The 15,154-nt window shown below is 46.2% G+C and overlaps 1 protein-coding gene across 1 annotated transcript in view; it reads left to right on the forward strand.

The window, feature by feature from the left end:
* The window catches only part of ADGRA3 (adhesion G protein-coupled receptor A3), a 399,594-nt gene that overhangs the window by 191,464 nt on the left and 192,976 nt on the right, over nucleotides 1-15,154 (forward strand). The window contains exon 8 of the mRNA XM_085642355.1: nucleotides 13,290-13,454. Coding sequence (XP_085498481.1) covers nucleotides 13,290-13,454 — 165 coding nt within the window. The remainder of the gene's footprint in view (nucleotides 1-13,289; nucleotides 13,455-15,154) is intronic.

The raw sequence follows: 15,154 nt of genomic DNA on the forward strand, positions 1-15,154 counted from the left end.
CATAAATGAAAGGCATTGTCATTTACAATGTCAATAGCTCAAACTCTCGTAAATGTGAGACCTATTGCATGGCAAATGCATGTTTGCTTTTTGTTGTTATGCGTCGACAGACCCCTAATTTGGTGCTTCCAGTGACACACCGTCCTCTGGAAGCTCCCACCTTTGGTTGCCATCTTCAGATTCTTTTTTTTTTATGCCATTGAGCCTGGATACTTAACAAAAAGCTCTCCAACACGAGGAAGAAAAGTTACGAAGATGTTTGTCAGAAGTTCGCCAAAAGTTTCAACTAAATTCAGAGAGAATGCCGACAAAGAAATACTGAAGGAGAAAACGAGAGAGAAGGAGTCGCTTTTGCTCAATGATTTTTTTTAGGTGAGAATGGCCTAATGGAGCAGACTCTGTTCCAGTTCTGCTTGAATTGGCTCTGCAAATTCTCACAGAAGGACCAACACCCGGTTTGCAACCTTTGCCTCCCTGTGGAACATAAGAGTGAAGACCACAACACATGTGCTGTGTTCATATTGAAGACGTTGAGGATGAGAGTAAGGCAGAGGCACACACATCATACCGTGCAGGAATAGGGTACAACTCAATCCCTGAGAGACTGGAGTCTGTTGAGTGACAATGAGGAAAACATTGCTAAAGGTGCTGAGGGAGAAACATCGGACGTCAAATTAAGGATCGTTGAAGCCCAGGCAACCTAGGACAGGAGACATGAAGTAAAAGAAACATCGATTTCCCCCCCCCCCCCCTCGCCCCCCCCCCCCCCCCCAAAAAAAATGGGCAGAATCCTTAAAATCGGGCTCAAGGCATTTAAGGGAGCCTCTTTGTCGAAACACTTATGACCGAAGGCAGGCCCCGAGACAGGGAACCCCTTGGATCCCTCGAAAGGGACACAGTAGGAGTAAAATCTCTCGAAAAGACTCAGTCTTCGAATGTCGAAAAAAGAGAAGTATCAAGACAAGCACCAAAGCTCAACAACCGATACATTGCCTAAGCATTCTTCGACACAGATGAGAAAATCTACGTTGAGACTCGATGCCGAAGAACGATTGGCAGGAATGGAAAGGCTGAAATCGCTGCCTTAAACGAAAGGACTGCAGCGGATCCTTGAAGGAATTTTGAATACCACCAAGCACGCTGATGCCGAAAGATCAGGGCGAGAAGGTCGTTGAAGGAATCCAAACCTGCTTTGACGCCAGAGCCTCAGGAGGAAGAAGAGGAACTCTTCTACAAAGAGGAAGAGGAACTTCTAGAGGGCATTTATCAGGGCTCAGGGGAATTGAAGTACACCGGGTCACAGTGGCAGGACCTGGTGACAGACTCCCTGGAGGGAGGGGTAGACTGCTATCTGTCGAGCCCTTTGGTAGACTGCTATCTGTTGAGGCCTTGGGTAGACCGCTATCCGTCGAGGCCTTCGCCTCCGGATGACATTGGCATATATCAAGGGCACAGTGTTGGCCGATTCAATCATCACCTTTGCCAGCACGGAAAAGGACCAACATCCTGTAAACATCGGAGCCGCCTCCTGACAAGGAGAGCAAAAGGATGGACCTCATTGGCAGAAAATTTGAGCACAATGCAGCAAACCAATGGCGCATCACAAATTTGAATGCCCACCTGAACAGACATGCCTACCATCAGTGGCATGAAATGGCTGAATTTATGAATCGCCTGCCAGATCAGTACAAGAAGAGAGCTGCACACATGGCAGAAGGGGGCAAAAACATTGCCAACACATGCCTGAAATCGGCATTGGACCCAGCAGACCTCTAAAACTGTCAGATGATGATGCGTATCACACTACATCAGCACTTACTGCTGCAAATATTGGGATTCAAACCGGATGTTCGAGCTAACATTCTAATTCAATGTGGAACAGTTGTTTGGGAGCATGTTCGATGAACCAGCTCAAGAAAGACTATGAAACAGCAAGGTCCATGGGGATATTGCAGTTTAGAGGAGGTATATGAAGTGGCACAGTGCCAACTCGCAGCCCTACAGGGAGAGGCAGCTTCCAATTAGGAGCATTACACCAGGCATTTCAGGGAAGCCGTCAAACACTGACACCCCAACAGCACTGACAGTACCAGCAACAAGGACAACAGTCTTTTCAAGGAAGAACATGGGGAAGGAGACCGCCTCACAGGGGAGGCACACCCTCCACCAACAAGTGACTTATTGAAAAATCACAACCTCTCACACACAACTGCGTAGAATTTTAAAAGATGCCACCAAAAAGAAGGTTGTAAGACCTGGGGTCTCCAGGCCCTATGGGGCGTTAACGTGACACGAGCGGTCGGGCCACCAAAGGTCTGTGTGTAAAGCAACCATACAACACGCACCTCACATGCGACGAGGAACACACACAATAAGTGACGCCACACTGTAGGAGATATGTAAATACCCAAGTTTATCCAAGTAGGTCACGTTAGATGCAGTTCGTGAGGTAGCAGTACATTTCATATGCTGATAATACAACAGCTAGCGATGTACCTATCAGTCAGGAGCTATAAAGGCTGTTCATACCATATATGCATTTCATGAGATAACAGTACTGCCTGGGGCACAACTACCCAACACGTAGCTGTACACGTGCTCTTCACCTTCCTGTCGCGTTGTGCGCGCTAACTGGTGACGACCTCAGAACGGGGCATCTAGCATGGAGAGCTACTCGCAACTAAGGACATTTAGCACTTCAAGGTAGAACAGGAGCAGCAGAGCGCTACTCGTAACTTCTGGCACTTAGCACTGCAGTAGGAAACATGTATAACAGAGCGCTACTCGTAATCAATAGCGCGTAACATTTCAATAGGGCATATAAATAATAGAGCGCTACTCTGAATCAATAGCACGTAACACTTCAGTATGGCATATGGATAACAGAGCGCTACTCAGAATCAATAGCACGTAACACTTCAATATGGCATATGAATCCCAGAGCGCTACTCGGAATCAATAGCACGTAACACTTCCATATGGCATAGGCATCACAGGGCGCTACTCTGAATCAATAGCATCTATCACTTCAATATGGCATATGAATCACAGAGCGCTACTCGTGCTCTGGTGCAGTCAGTGTTTAACACGGGGCTGTCCGCAGAGAGCACACGGGACTTGCGGAGCGAGTCTCTTGCTCCGGTGCAGTTCGTAGGCACCGCGCTTCAGGGCAGACACAGGGGGTACCAGGAAGGGATCCCTTGGCGGGGTCTCTCCGTCGCGATGACAGGGGGAACTCCCACGGAGAGGGAACCCGGGCCCAGGGTGCGGTGTGGCTCCCAACCAGCAGGGGGCGCACCGGGGGCGATCCCAGCCTTCGGGCTTACCTCGATCTCCGCGCTGGAAGGCGTCCGCTCCCGCGATGATGGGGCACTCGTTCTCGGCCTCGCCCACTTCTCCTCACAGCTGCGACGGCAGCGACGGGGCCCTGGGCTTCTCCACGGGCCTCTCGACACGGCAGAGTACTTCTCCCGGCCTCAGGGTCGCGGCGGTGAGTGCGCTGGCTTGCACAACACGGGGGGTGCTAAAGTTAAGGATGGGGGTTCTGTGTTCAGCGGAGCCCGCTGCCGGGGGTCCCAGACAAGGGCAGGGAGCGCACGGGTCACAGCGCTGATACCTGGTCGATCCCCGGTGGTTCTCCAATCAGCTTCACATCAGAGTTCAGGGGTCAGTCTGGACACGCAGTCTCAGTGCTTTGGCTTGTAAGTTTAAAGTTCAGTCTGGACACGCAGTCTCGGTGCTTGGCTTGTAAGTTTCGGTTCTTAGATGTCAGATAAGGTCTTGTTGGCACAGATGTATCTGGCGCCCTTAAGGGGTTCTGTTGCAGGGGGGTAGGGATGGAGAAGGCGACTAGGTCCTTCCTAGTCAGGCTGGGCAGAGGTTCTCTGGGTCCTCCTACTACTGGGCAAGATCAGTGGGTTTCACAGGGTCCCTCACTCACTTAAGAGGCAGCACCTAGATCCTGTCACTCTCAGAGGCATAAGTCCCTGGCTAGGCCCTACCGCCTACACTCCTGGTGGATTCTTCCAGCTCTGCTACACCCCAATGGCCAACTCAACTCAAAAAGTTCCCTCCCTCACTTAAGTAGCCCTAGGTCAGGTGACCTCTGGCCAAGGCGGCAAAAGAAAAACCACACCTCCCTTCTAGAAGGTTCCAGCACATTCCAGGAGCTTCCCTACTCTACCTATGGGACAAAAAGGCGGGCTGGAGTCGCAACATTGTTGTGGGGTTCCAGCCAGCTCCTGGCAGCTAGGGTGCTACTATGAAAGACCACTCTGCAGTAGCAGGGGTCTGTGGCAGCCATCTTGGGAGAAGGGAGCACCTGCACCTTAACACTGATGGGTAGTGAAAAGGCGCCCGGAGACCTAGTCCAACATAAAAATGAGGGTGGAAAAAATGAGGCACGATACAAAAATGGACGGGGAGACCACCCTATGGCTGACAGGTCCAACAAAGGTCCATTCAAAAGAAGAAACCTCTCGTCTACTCAAGGAATTGCTGGAAAAGAGAGCAATAGAAAGAGTGCTAAGTGGCTGATCACTTAAGAAGACAAGGCATCCTTACCTGGACAGCTGGTTAGTAAGAGCAAACTCTCACAAGTTCAAATCATATACAGCAGGCAATGAGATCTCTACAAGTTAGGATTGTCATTAAACATAAGTCATCACCAACACCAGAGCAAGAAAAAATATTTCTAGGAGCAAGGATCAATTCAATACAGGGGAAGGTATCCAAGCGAAAAGAGAATACAGTCATTGTTGCTGGAAACCTAACTTTACCAGAGGGGGCAAACTCTGACAGTGAGCACAGTGGTCAAATTGTTCGGGAAAATTGCATCATGCATCCCTTTGATTCCATATTTGAGACTGCATATGAGACCAATTCAAGAATGGCTACAAAACCCGATGGTCACAAGCAACAGGGAGCTGTGAAGGTCTAGTGGTTGTCACGCACAAATTTCAGAAGTGGATGGCAAGGTAAATCAAATTACATAAAACGCAAAGGATGAACTTTGCACAACCAACTCCAACAGTGACTGTTATAATATATGCCTCACATATGGGGTGGGGAGCTCACATGGGCTTGCTCAAGGTGAGAGGAGTCTGGAAGGAACAAGATGCATTACAACATGTCAATATATTGGGACTAAAGACGGTGAACCTAGCCTTAAAGCTTTTCAGAAAAAGCTATTGGGAAAGACAGTATTGATCCAAACAGACAACACAACCATGTTTTACATCAACAAGCAAGAAGAACAGTCCCTTGCATTATTAAGACTAGTCCAAGAAATCTGAAAATGGCCAATACAAAGTAGGATGAAAATAACATCTGTTCATCTTCCAGATAAGGACAATATAGAAGCAGACAGAGTGGGGGAACTAAACAAACAAGCATTGGCATAGCCAATAGGTCTTGCTTTTGGGACCTTATAAGTGTTTAGTTGTGCAGAACAATATCCTTGGTGCAACAACATCAAGTGTTGCATGGCTAAACACTTGTAAGGTCCCAAAGGCGAGACCTATTGGTTATGCCAATGCTTGTTTTGTTTATTGTCGGGTGTAAGGTAACACAGTCTGAGCAGGTGGATGGCAACACAGAGGGACGGAAGCAGGTGGGAGGAAAACATAACCACAAAAAAGCCCACTCACAGTTGCTGGCAAAACAAGCTGTTGTGTTCCCAACAACTCATCCACCTCGATGTACCATGACATCACATAGATACCTAAAGAACATTCTAACATATTACACCATAGTGCTAGCAAGTTTAAATAGCTTAACAAATGGTGCATGCAAACTTGTCACAGGGTGCATGGCATTACAAGCATTTTCAATGCAATAGGTCTCGCATAACTGGAAGTTTAATCTATTGGTGTTGCAAATAATATTAATATGCCCATAGCTCAAACTTCCATCATGCATTGTGGTACGACAAATGCAGATTGATAATTGGCTTGGTTGCAGTTTGAAAATTCTTGATCTGCGCAATTCAATGTACACAATGTACAGAGGCTTTTAAAATGGAGCATAGAAATAAACTTTGCAGATAAAAGCAATCACTGCACGTTTATTTTGCAGGCAGAACAATGTTGGGCAAGAGAGCTGCTGACTTAGGAACCGGAGAACCAGGTTCGAGTCCTAGCTTATGCTCATCACCTAGTGATTTTGAGCAAATCACATAATCTCCAAGTATGTTTAAAAAATATATATATCTGACCTTGTGTAATGTAATTTGAAGCTCATGTAAATCGCTCCATTAGTACACTTTACATAAAACTGCATAATAACATTGTGGGTGTAAGAATCCAGAGAGATAGACAGCAGATCAGTGATCATATGCACCCTTCAGCTTTAAGAAGAATGCGATGACATCACTCAACAAGAACTCCCAGCAGTCCATGAGCTCCCTACGCCACCAAGCTCAGCAGTACGAAGTGCGGCTTCTAATAGGCGCCCGGTGGAAAAGTGTGGCAGAGCTTCGAGTTACAGGACCAATGGGATGAGCGGGGTTTGTCTCCATTTAGAAGCCCTGTGTTTTACTTTGCAAGCAGACGAGGCGGTGAAAACCAGTGGGGGCTATAAACGATTGAGTGTTCAAAGCTTTACTAAACATGTGCATCATTGTATGAGTGTTGGCAACTAGCGATTGTACTGATAGTACTCGTTCAAATGCAAAAACTGAATTGAAAGTGCCCCCTCCCACCGTGTGACGCTTTGTTCTTGCAGCGACTGTTGTGAAGTAAATGCAAACTCTGGTTAACGCACGCTCTCTGTTCCCTGGCTGTGCATGTGTTCGGCTTCAGGAGGAGCGCATCAGACCTGCAGCTGCAGTCTTACTGCTAACACACAGTGGAGGTAGGAGATCAGCGTGGATGTTGCCACATCTCCCAACATTTGGCATTGTTTAAAATTAAGGGTGCGCGCTACTTACAGTTCGGCAAACTGCCAAGAAGAAAAACAAGGCGCAGCCGCCTATGTTGGACAAACAGAAAACAAGCATGCAAATGGTGCGTGCATGCGTGTTCCTCATGCTAAAAGTAAAAAAAAAAAAGAGGCACGTCTGGCGAGTGGCAAGCGATGCGCTTAATGAGCCATCACGAACGACGAGAGAGGAAAGCCAGATGGCGCCTCTACGCGTAACTGTGCGCGTAACCGCAAGCTTTAGGCCACACCCAAAAGCGTGTGGGGAGCTTTTTAAAGCCCGCTTTCTAAAAGTCTCGCCAGAGCAGCGCATGCGCTGGCTCAGGCGAGACCTAAAAAGTACTCAATGAGATCTTTTAAAATTGGTGAACACCAACAATAGATCTATTCGCAACACCACTGAACGCAAAATGTCAAAGGTTTGCCTCCAGACAGCCATACCACCAATCCCTACGGAATGTTCTTGTTGATACACTTGTCAGAGATATTTGCTTACACTCCACCCCCCCCCCCCCCCCCCCCCCCCCAAATACCGCTAAGCAGAGTGATCAGCAAATGCAGGAGAAGCAAAATGACACTAATACGAATTGCCCACAGTGGGAGAGGCAAACCTGGTTTCCAAAGCTAATGGAAATAGCTCAAGGGAACATTCTGGAATTACCAACTCATCAAGACTTACTGTTAATGGAAGAAGGATGGGTACTTCACCTAGAGCAAGAGTTAGAGCCTGTGTATCTGGCTCCTGGAGACTTAGAATTTGGTTATCTACAGCTACCAGAAAACACAATGGCTGTTCTAAGAGAAGCAAGAGAGCCAACAACAAGGAAGTGCTACATGGATAAATGGAAGAGATACTCTCCATGGTGTCTTAAAAAAGACTATTAAGGAAAAACAAGAAAGACACTACTGTGTTAACATACCTCAAACACCTGATGGACTGCAAGTTAAAATATGCCTCTTTAAAAGTGCACTTGGCAGCAATAGTATCATACACGAGAGGTCACATACGAAGACACTTCTTCACAGCTCCAGTAATTGTGAGATTTTTGAAAGGAGCAAAAAGAATTGCACCACCAAGAAAAGTACCTGCACCCACATGGATTCTAAATGTGGGACTCACACAGTTAGTGAAGGAAACTTCTGAACAATTGCACAAGGCCACATTAAAAATGCTGACCCTAATGACAGCATTTATGGTGGCCATCACATCTCTGCCAGGATAAGTGAGCTACAAGCACTCACGCTTCAAGGTGCACAGGGACAGGACCATCATGTGGACACATCCACAATTCTTACCCATGTGAGTGTCACACTCACAAATTCCAACTTTTTTCCAAACCTGCTGCTGCAGGTCAGGCTTTCCCTCTCGCCGCCAACAGCGAGGCTCCCCCAGGCCACGCCCACCTTTTGCTAGGCCACGCCCACCTGCCTATGTAAACGGAGCTGACTACGAGCTCTGCGATAGATCCAGACACTCCTGAGGCACAGTTTAGCGCTAGATACACGCTAATCAATCAAGCCTTTTAAATATTTGTGATTGTGTTTTTTTATTCTTACTTTGCCTGCCCTTACCTGCAACTTGGGGTTCATTTTGTTTTCTGACCCCCGCGCAGCCGAGCTGAACGCTGCTGCAGGTCAGGCTTTCCCTCTCGCCGCCATCAGCGAGGCTCCCCCAGGCCACGCCCACCTTTTGCTAGGCCACGCCCACCTGCCTATGTAAACGGAGCTGACTACGAGCTCTGCGATAGATCCAGACACTCCTGAGGCACAGCCAGGAGTTTAGCGCTAGATACACGCTAATCAATCAAGCCTTTTAAATATTTGTGATTATGTTTTTTTATTCTTACTTTGCCTGCCCTTACCTGCAACTTGGGGTTCATTTTGTTTTCTGACCCCCGCGCAGCCGAGCTGAACGCTGCTGCAGGTCAGGCTTTCCCTCTCGCCGCCATCAGCAAGGCTCCCCCAGGCCACGCCCACCTTTTGCTAGGCCACGCCCACCTGCCTATGTAAACGGAGCTGACTACGAGCTCTGCGATAGATCCAGACACTCCTGAGGCACAGCCGGGAGTTTAGCGCTAGATACACGCTAATCAATCAAGCCTTTTAAATATTTGTGATTGTGTTTTTTTATTCTTACTTTGCCTGCCTTTACCTGCAACTTGGGGTTCATTTTGTTTTCTGACCCCCGCGCAGCCGAGCTGAACGCTGCTGCAGGTCAGGCTTTCCCTCTTGCCGCCATCAGCGAGGCTCCCCCAGGCCACGCCCACCTTTTGCTAGGCCACGCCCTGAACTCCTCTACAAAACATGTGCTTCCCACGTACGCGCAGCGGACGGGCACAGCGGGCGCGCCGTTTGCACGCCGAAGGCGAGCCCGTCTGCGCCCGTCCGCGGCCGACCGGGGCTAGGGGCACGTTACTCTGCTCAAATCACTACCTACACCTCCTCTCAACTCCGTAGCCTCTATGGCACGTGGCCCTTGCCTGCCCCCACTTGCTCTCGCATATCTTCACTTGACTTGTCCCCTGTTTCTTTATCTTCCCGCCCTCTCCCTCCCCCCACTTTCCTTCATTTCCCCAGAGAAGATGCCAGCCTAGCATCATCTAGGACTCTCTCGGCCTATTATCTTAACACTCGGTCAGCAGTGGCCCACTCACACGAACTGTCGGTGCTGCTGGACCTTCACGCACCGGATCTTCTCTTTCTAACAGAGACCTGGTTTAGTGATGATTCTCTCCCTATCTTATTGGCCACTCTCCCTGCTCCATACTATGCTCTACGAGCAGACCGCCCTGCTGGTCGGGCTGGGGGTGGCGTAGCGGTCATTACCCGGGCTGACCTCCCCTTCCAACTCCTATCCTTGCCAGATATCGCCACAACGGAGTACCTTGCTATTCGTACTACATATACCACCCCCCCTCTCACTTGTGTTCTCACTTATCGTCCCCCACAGTCAGCCTTACGGTTTCTCTCCGATTTTCAGGAGGTACTGGCCACACTCACGGTCAATAACTCTTCCATCTTACTATTGGGAGACTTTAATTTTTGGCCTTCAGATCCCTCGGAATGTCCGTCCTCAAGAGAGTTCTCAGTTACCCTTCAATCCCTCAACTTTGTGTCACATGTTCATTCCCCCACTCATGTCAAAGGTCATATCTTAGATCAGATTTGGTCCCTGAATTGTCCGGTGGACCATCTTACCTTGCACCTGGTCTGACCATCATTTGATTTCGTTCACCCTCCCTATTAAACCTACTGTTAGGCCCTCGCTCCCAAAGAATGTTTGGGTCCGCTCATGGAGCCGAGTGGATCCGGAGAATCTATCTGCATTACTAACCTCCTCCTACCCTACCCTACAAGGCCTATCGACCCTCTCTCAGGACATTGCCATTGAACATTGGCTCTCCTCAGGCTGTGATTCCATTGCCCCGCTGAAGCGGGTGACTTCAAAGCGGGAGAAGGATGCCAACTTGTGGTTTAATGAGGATCTTAAGACCATCAAACTAGCGGTACGCCGAGCCGAGCGTGCCTGGAGGAGGAATTATTGTCCCTTACTCAGATCTGAGTTTACTACTATCTTGGCTCAATACAAGAAGGCCATCTTGGCTGCAAAAACGGCCTACCTTTCCTCAAAGATTCTTGCAGCTGAGAATCAACCGAGGGAAATTTTTTCGATTGTCCACAATTTGGCATTTTCCGATAGGACATCTCTTAAACCTTCCCCTTCCCAGGACCTTTGTCACTCTTTAAATAATTTCTTTATTGAGAAGATTGCTATTATTAAAGCCAACATTCCCTCTCCCTCCCCCACTTTTGTTGATCCTCAGTGTCCTCCTCCTAAGGGACAACTCGATGCTCTTCCCCTCTTGACTAAGGAATCCTTGATCTCGATAATTCCCCGTGTTAAATCCGGCTCTCCACTGACAACCTCAGGGAGGGAATGGACACCAACCAGGCCCAGGCTTTGGTCCTCCTCGATCTCTCAGCCGCCTTTGACACGGGTGATCATACCATCTTGCTTTCCCGTGTCAGGGCGGCGGGGATCGGGGGTACCACCCTGGTGTGGTTATCCTCCTTCCTGAGGGACCGCACCCAGGCTGTTCGCCTGGGTGACTTTTCTGCGGACTTCCGGAAAGTTCAGTGCGGGGTTCACCAAGGTTCCTCCCTCTCGCCCCTTTTGTTTAACCTCTATATTGCCCCTCTTATTTTTTCGTTGCAGCAAATGGAGGTCAGCATATACAATTACGCGGATGACCTCCAACTTGTTTTTAATCTTTCTTCTTCTTCTGCCTCCATCTTAAATTTCCAGTCTGTTATGATTTTCATCCGGGACTGGATGAACCACAACCACTTGAAACTTAACCCAGATAAGACCGAGTTGGTGTTGACGGGTGGTTCCTGGTCTTCACTTTTTTGGCCCCCTTCCCTTGGTTCTTCCCCGGTCCCTTCTACCTCAGTTAAAACTTTAGGTATCAAACTTAATTCTCAGCTCACTCTTCACTCCCAGGTTAGTTCTGTGGTGTCTTCTTCTTTTCTGTCACTACACACCATTCGCAAGGTATCCCTCTTTTGTTCCTTCGATGCCTTAAAATTGATCATCTTGGCGATGGTTATCTCCCAGCCTGGATTATGGCAACGCCCTATATGCAGGTATACCTGCATATAGTTTAAGGCGTTTGTAGCTGATCCAGAACCAGGCGGCACGGTTGGTTTTCAATCTTCCAAAATCCCATCACGTAACATCCCTTCTCAAATCCTTACACTGGCTCCCTGTCCGTGAACGCGTCCAGTTTAAGCTTGCTTCTATCATCTTTCAAGCAAGACTGGGCACGGCCCCGGCCTTTATTTCATCTGAGATCGTCCCCTACGTTCCTACTAGGGAACTACGTTCATCCACGCAATCCCAGCTGTCAGTCCCCCGCTTCCGGAGGAAGAAGTGGGGAGGATCGAAGTTTGCGACCCTTGCCCCTGTCCTGTGGAATTCCCTGCCTTTAGAGCTTAGATCTCTAACCCCTTACCCCCAATTCCGGAAAAAGCTTAAAGCTCATCTATTTGCTAAAATTTTTAACTAGATCACTTGTTGTTTTTGTCTCTCTCTCTTTTTTATTATTTTCCGTTATTTCTACTTTGGGGATGTCTGATCTGTTGCAGCGCCATGAAACCGCTGGTGAAAGTGCGCTATATAAATATTTTAAAACTCAAACTCAAAAACCAAAGACTCGCGCGAAGAGAGCATTACACAATCTGGATGCAAGACGTGCCCTAGTGTACTACATTGAAAAGACAAAGACAACCAGTAAGACAAAGCAACTATTTGTCTTTTATACAGTAATATTGGGAAACCAGTAACCAAGGGCACAATTGCCAGATGGATCTTAAAAACTATGGAGCTGTGCCATTTAAGTGCAGGGGAAAAATTGACTTCAACACCAAGAGCACATTCAACAAGGAAGCCAGGATCAACCATTGCTTTTCTAATAAATACACCTTTAGCGGAGATATGTAGTACAGTAATGTGAACATCGGTTCATCCGTTCACAAAACAAAACTTGGTCATCAGTAGACACGTTCACAAAACACTACTGCATAGACGTTCAAATGAACGAGGAAGCTCAAGTAGGACAAAAGGTTTTAAAACCTCTTTTTATGAATCAAAGCTCATATTCAACCCAACAATCGCAAAAGTAAAATAAATTGCTACAAAATCTATGTACAGCCCGTGAATCTGGAAAAGATTCACACTGCAAAACATATAGTTTCTTGCCTGTAGATATAGTTTTGCAACTTGAAGAATTTTCTGGATTCACAAGCGACTCACCCACCTCCACCAAGAAGATGGAAGGAGAAGACAGGAAAACAAATCTGAAGATGGCAACCAAAGGTGGGAGCTTACGGAGGAGGGCGTACAACGTCATAGGAAGCACCAAATGTGTCCTCCGCCGATTCCCTACATCAACAAAAAATAGAAGGGCAACAAAATAGTGGGAAATTCCAGACCCAACCACTAGATAGCAGAATAATTCATGTGCACAGCATGTGAATCCAGAACATTATTCAAGCTGCAAAACCACATCTACAGGTAAGAAACGATATGTTCTTCCTTTTAGCTGCAATACTTCTCCCCCTTCATCCCAATGTATGTCCTCATGATAAGAAATTTGTTAAAGTAATGCAGGAAGTTAAAATAGCAAAATTAAATTGCATACTATTAGTAATTTTAAAAGTTTTATTTCAAGTCCATACAATGATTTCATTACTTATCTGACTTTCACATGTATTATAGAATTTTTATGTTCTAATGTTTTGATTGTTCTGGTTCATTTTGCATTTGCTGTTCATTGCTTTTGTTGATTAGATTTATATGTTTTTCATAGTGCTCTCACAATCTCTAATATTCAAGCGGGATCAACTGGAAACTGGGGTTGCCATGTTCAGACCCGGAGGGGTAACAATTCAAGGACTGTTGACATTGTGGTTTTGGAGAGCTCTGCCCAGTACTGCCCTCCAGAAAGAGTGGTGAATAATAAAGGTGACTTCAGGTTAGTATCTGCAAATTAACTAAATGACCTGAAGGAATTATTTCTTATTTTGTGTTTCTGATAAGAAGTTTAACTCACCTTGGCCATACAATAGCATGCACTCAGTGGTTGGTCAATCAATGGTAATATCTTAATGTGCACTAGAAAGAATACACTGTATATGTGAGAAGACAATATTCAGATTAAAGGACCTATTCACAATTCTATTTGCATTGACAACAGTTAAAAAATGTTTGTGATATAAAGAAAAAATTATCTAAATACATATTCTTATTTACTGATGAATTGATTACATGTCTTGCTTACATATAGTAGAAGTTGAGATGTAATTTTACTTTTAGGCGACACTGTTTTTCAGTTCATGTACTCTTGAGTACACTGGGACAAAATTCTAAGGGCAAAATACTAACCTCTCACCTTTTGATAAGTTCTAACTGTATTTAGACTATACAATTGTGTCAATATAACTGACACATTTTTCAGTATAACTGTATAAATTGCGAAACTTACATTAAAAATTCTGAAGTCTTTTTGAGGTAGAAATGTAGCCGTCTTGAAATGTCCAAAGCACCTTGGAAGGTTTAAACAAGATGAAGCTCCTATTTATTCTCAATCCTTTTAACAAACATCTTCATGTTGTGGAAGTTTTCCAGCAAATTACTCCAATGTTTTTTAAAATGTAGTTAGTACACAGGCTTTTTTGGGCAAATTAGGCAACCGCTGCTGGATTGATGCGTTTCTTTTGGAATGATCTGCCTAAAAAAGGCCCCCCTCATTTAGGTTTTGTGTTTTGCATATTTATTGGAGTGTTCTACAATATGCTTCTGAATGCTTTGATTTTGACCTACTCGACCCAATTTTAATCTAGAGATTTAAATGTTTAAAACCAACTAAATGTGTAAATATGACTCTTACAATAACAATAACGCTTATAAGAGCTTTAGATTTGTTTGAATACATCCAGTATACTATTCAGCTACTTATACACTCATTGGAACAATACACAGATTGGTGGGATGCATTTGAGACTGTGTCATGCATGTGCAAGACGAGCACAAGGATGGACTAAATGCAATTTAAAAGGTCTGCATTTTATAGCAATAAGACCACATTTATGACCCAAAATGTGTTTGAATGACTTTTTACATGCCATATCATGTAACTATCTCTTACATTGTACACACTTTCAGACCACAGCATACATAATTATTAATGCTATTGGCATATGGTCAATCCAAATCTTCACATGTAGCAAACATTAAAACTGTTGGGGGAACATTCAAGTGAAGAACGTGCTGGAGCTTATTACTCACTGTCTATGTTGAACATCAGTCTTAGGAGTTCTGTTCCAATATGAAAGAGTTGTTTTAATGTATATTGTGTATATATGTTTGCAGTTTACAGTAGCAGTTGAGACTGGCTAGTGATGTTGTGCAGTCCTCCCCTGAATCAAAATTTGTCTTCCAATCAATCAATCAATCAATCAGATGTTTATATAGCGTGCTACTCACCTCTGAGGGTCTTTGGGGGGGGAAGGTGGGGGGGCAGCTCCGGATCAGTCGAAGACCCAGGTCTTGAGGTCCTTCCTGAATTTGTGCAGGGTCGGGGAGCGTCTGATGTTCACAGGGAGCTCGTTCCTGGTTTTGGCTACTATGTAGGAGAAAGCTCTCCTGCTGGTTCTGTTTCAGCGGATGCGGGGG

This window comes from Triturus cristatus, chromosome 2_2 (assembly GCF_964204655.1).
Source record: "Triturus cristatus chromosome 2_2, aTriCri1.1, whole genome shotgun sequence".
NCBI classification, from domain to species: Eukaryota; Metazoa; Chordata; class Amphibia; order Caudata; family Salamandridae; genus Triturus; species Triturus cristatus.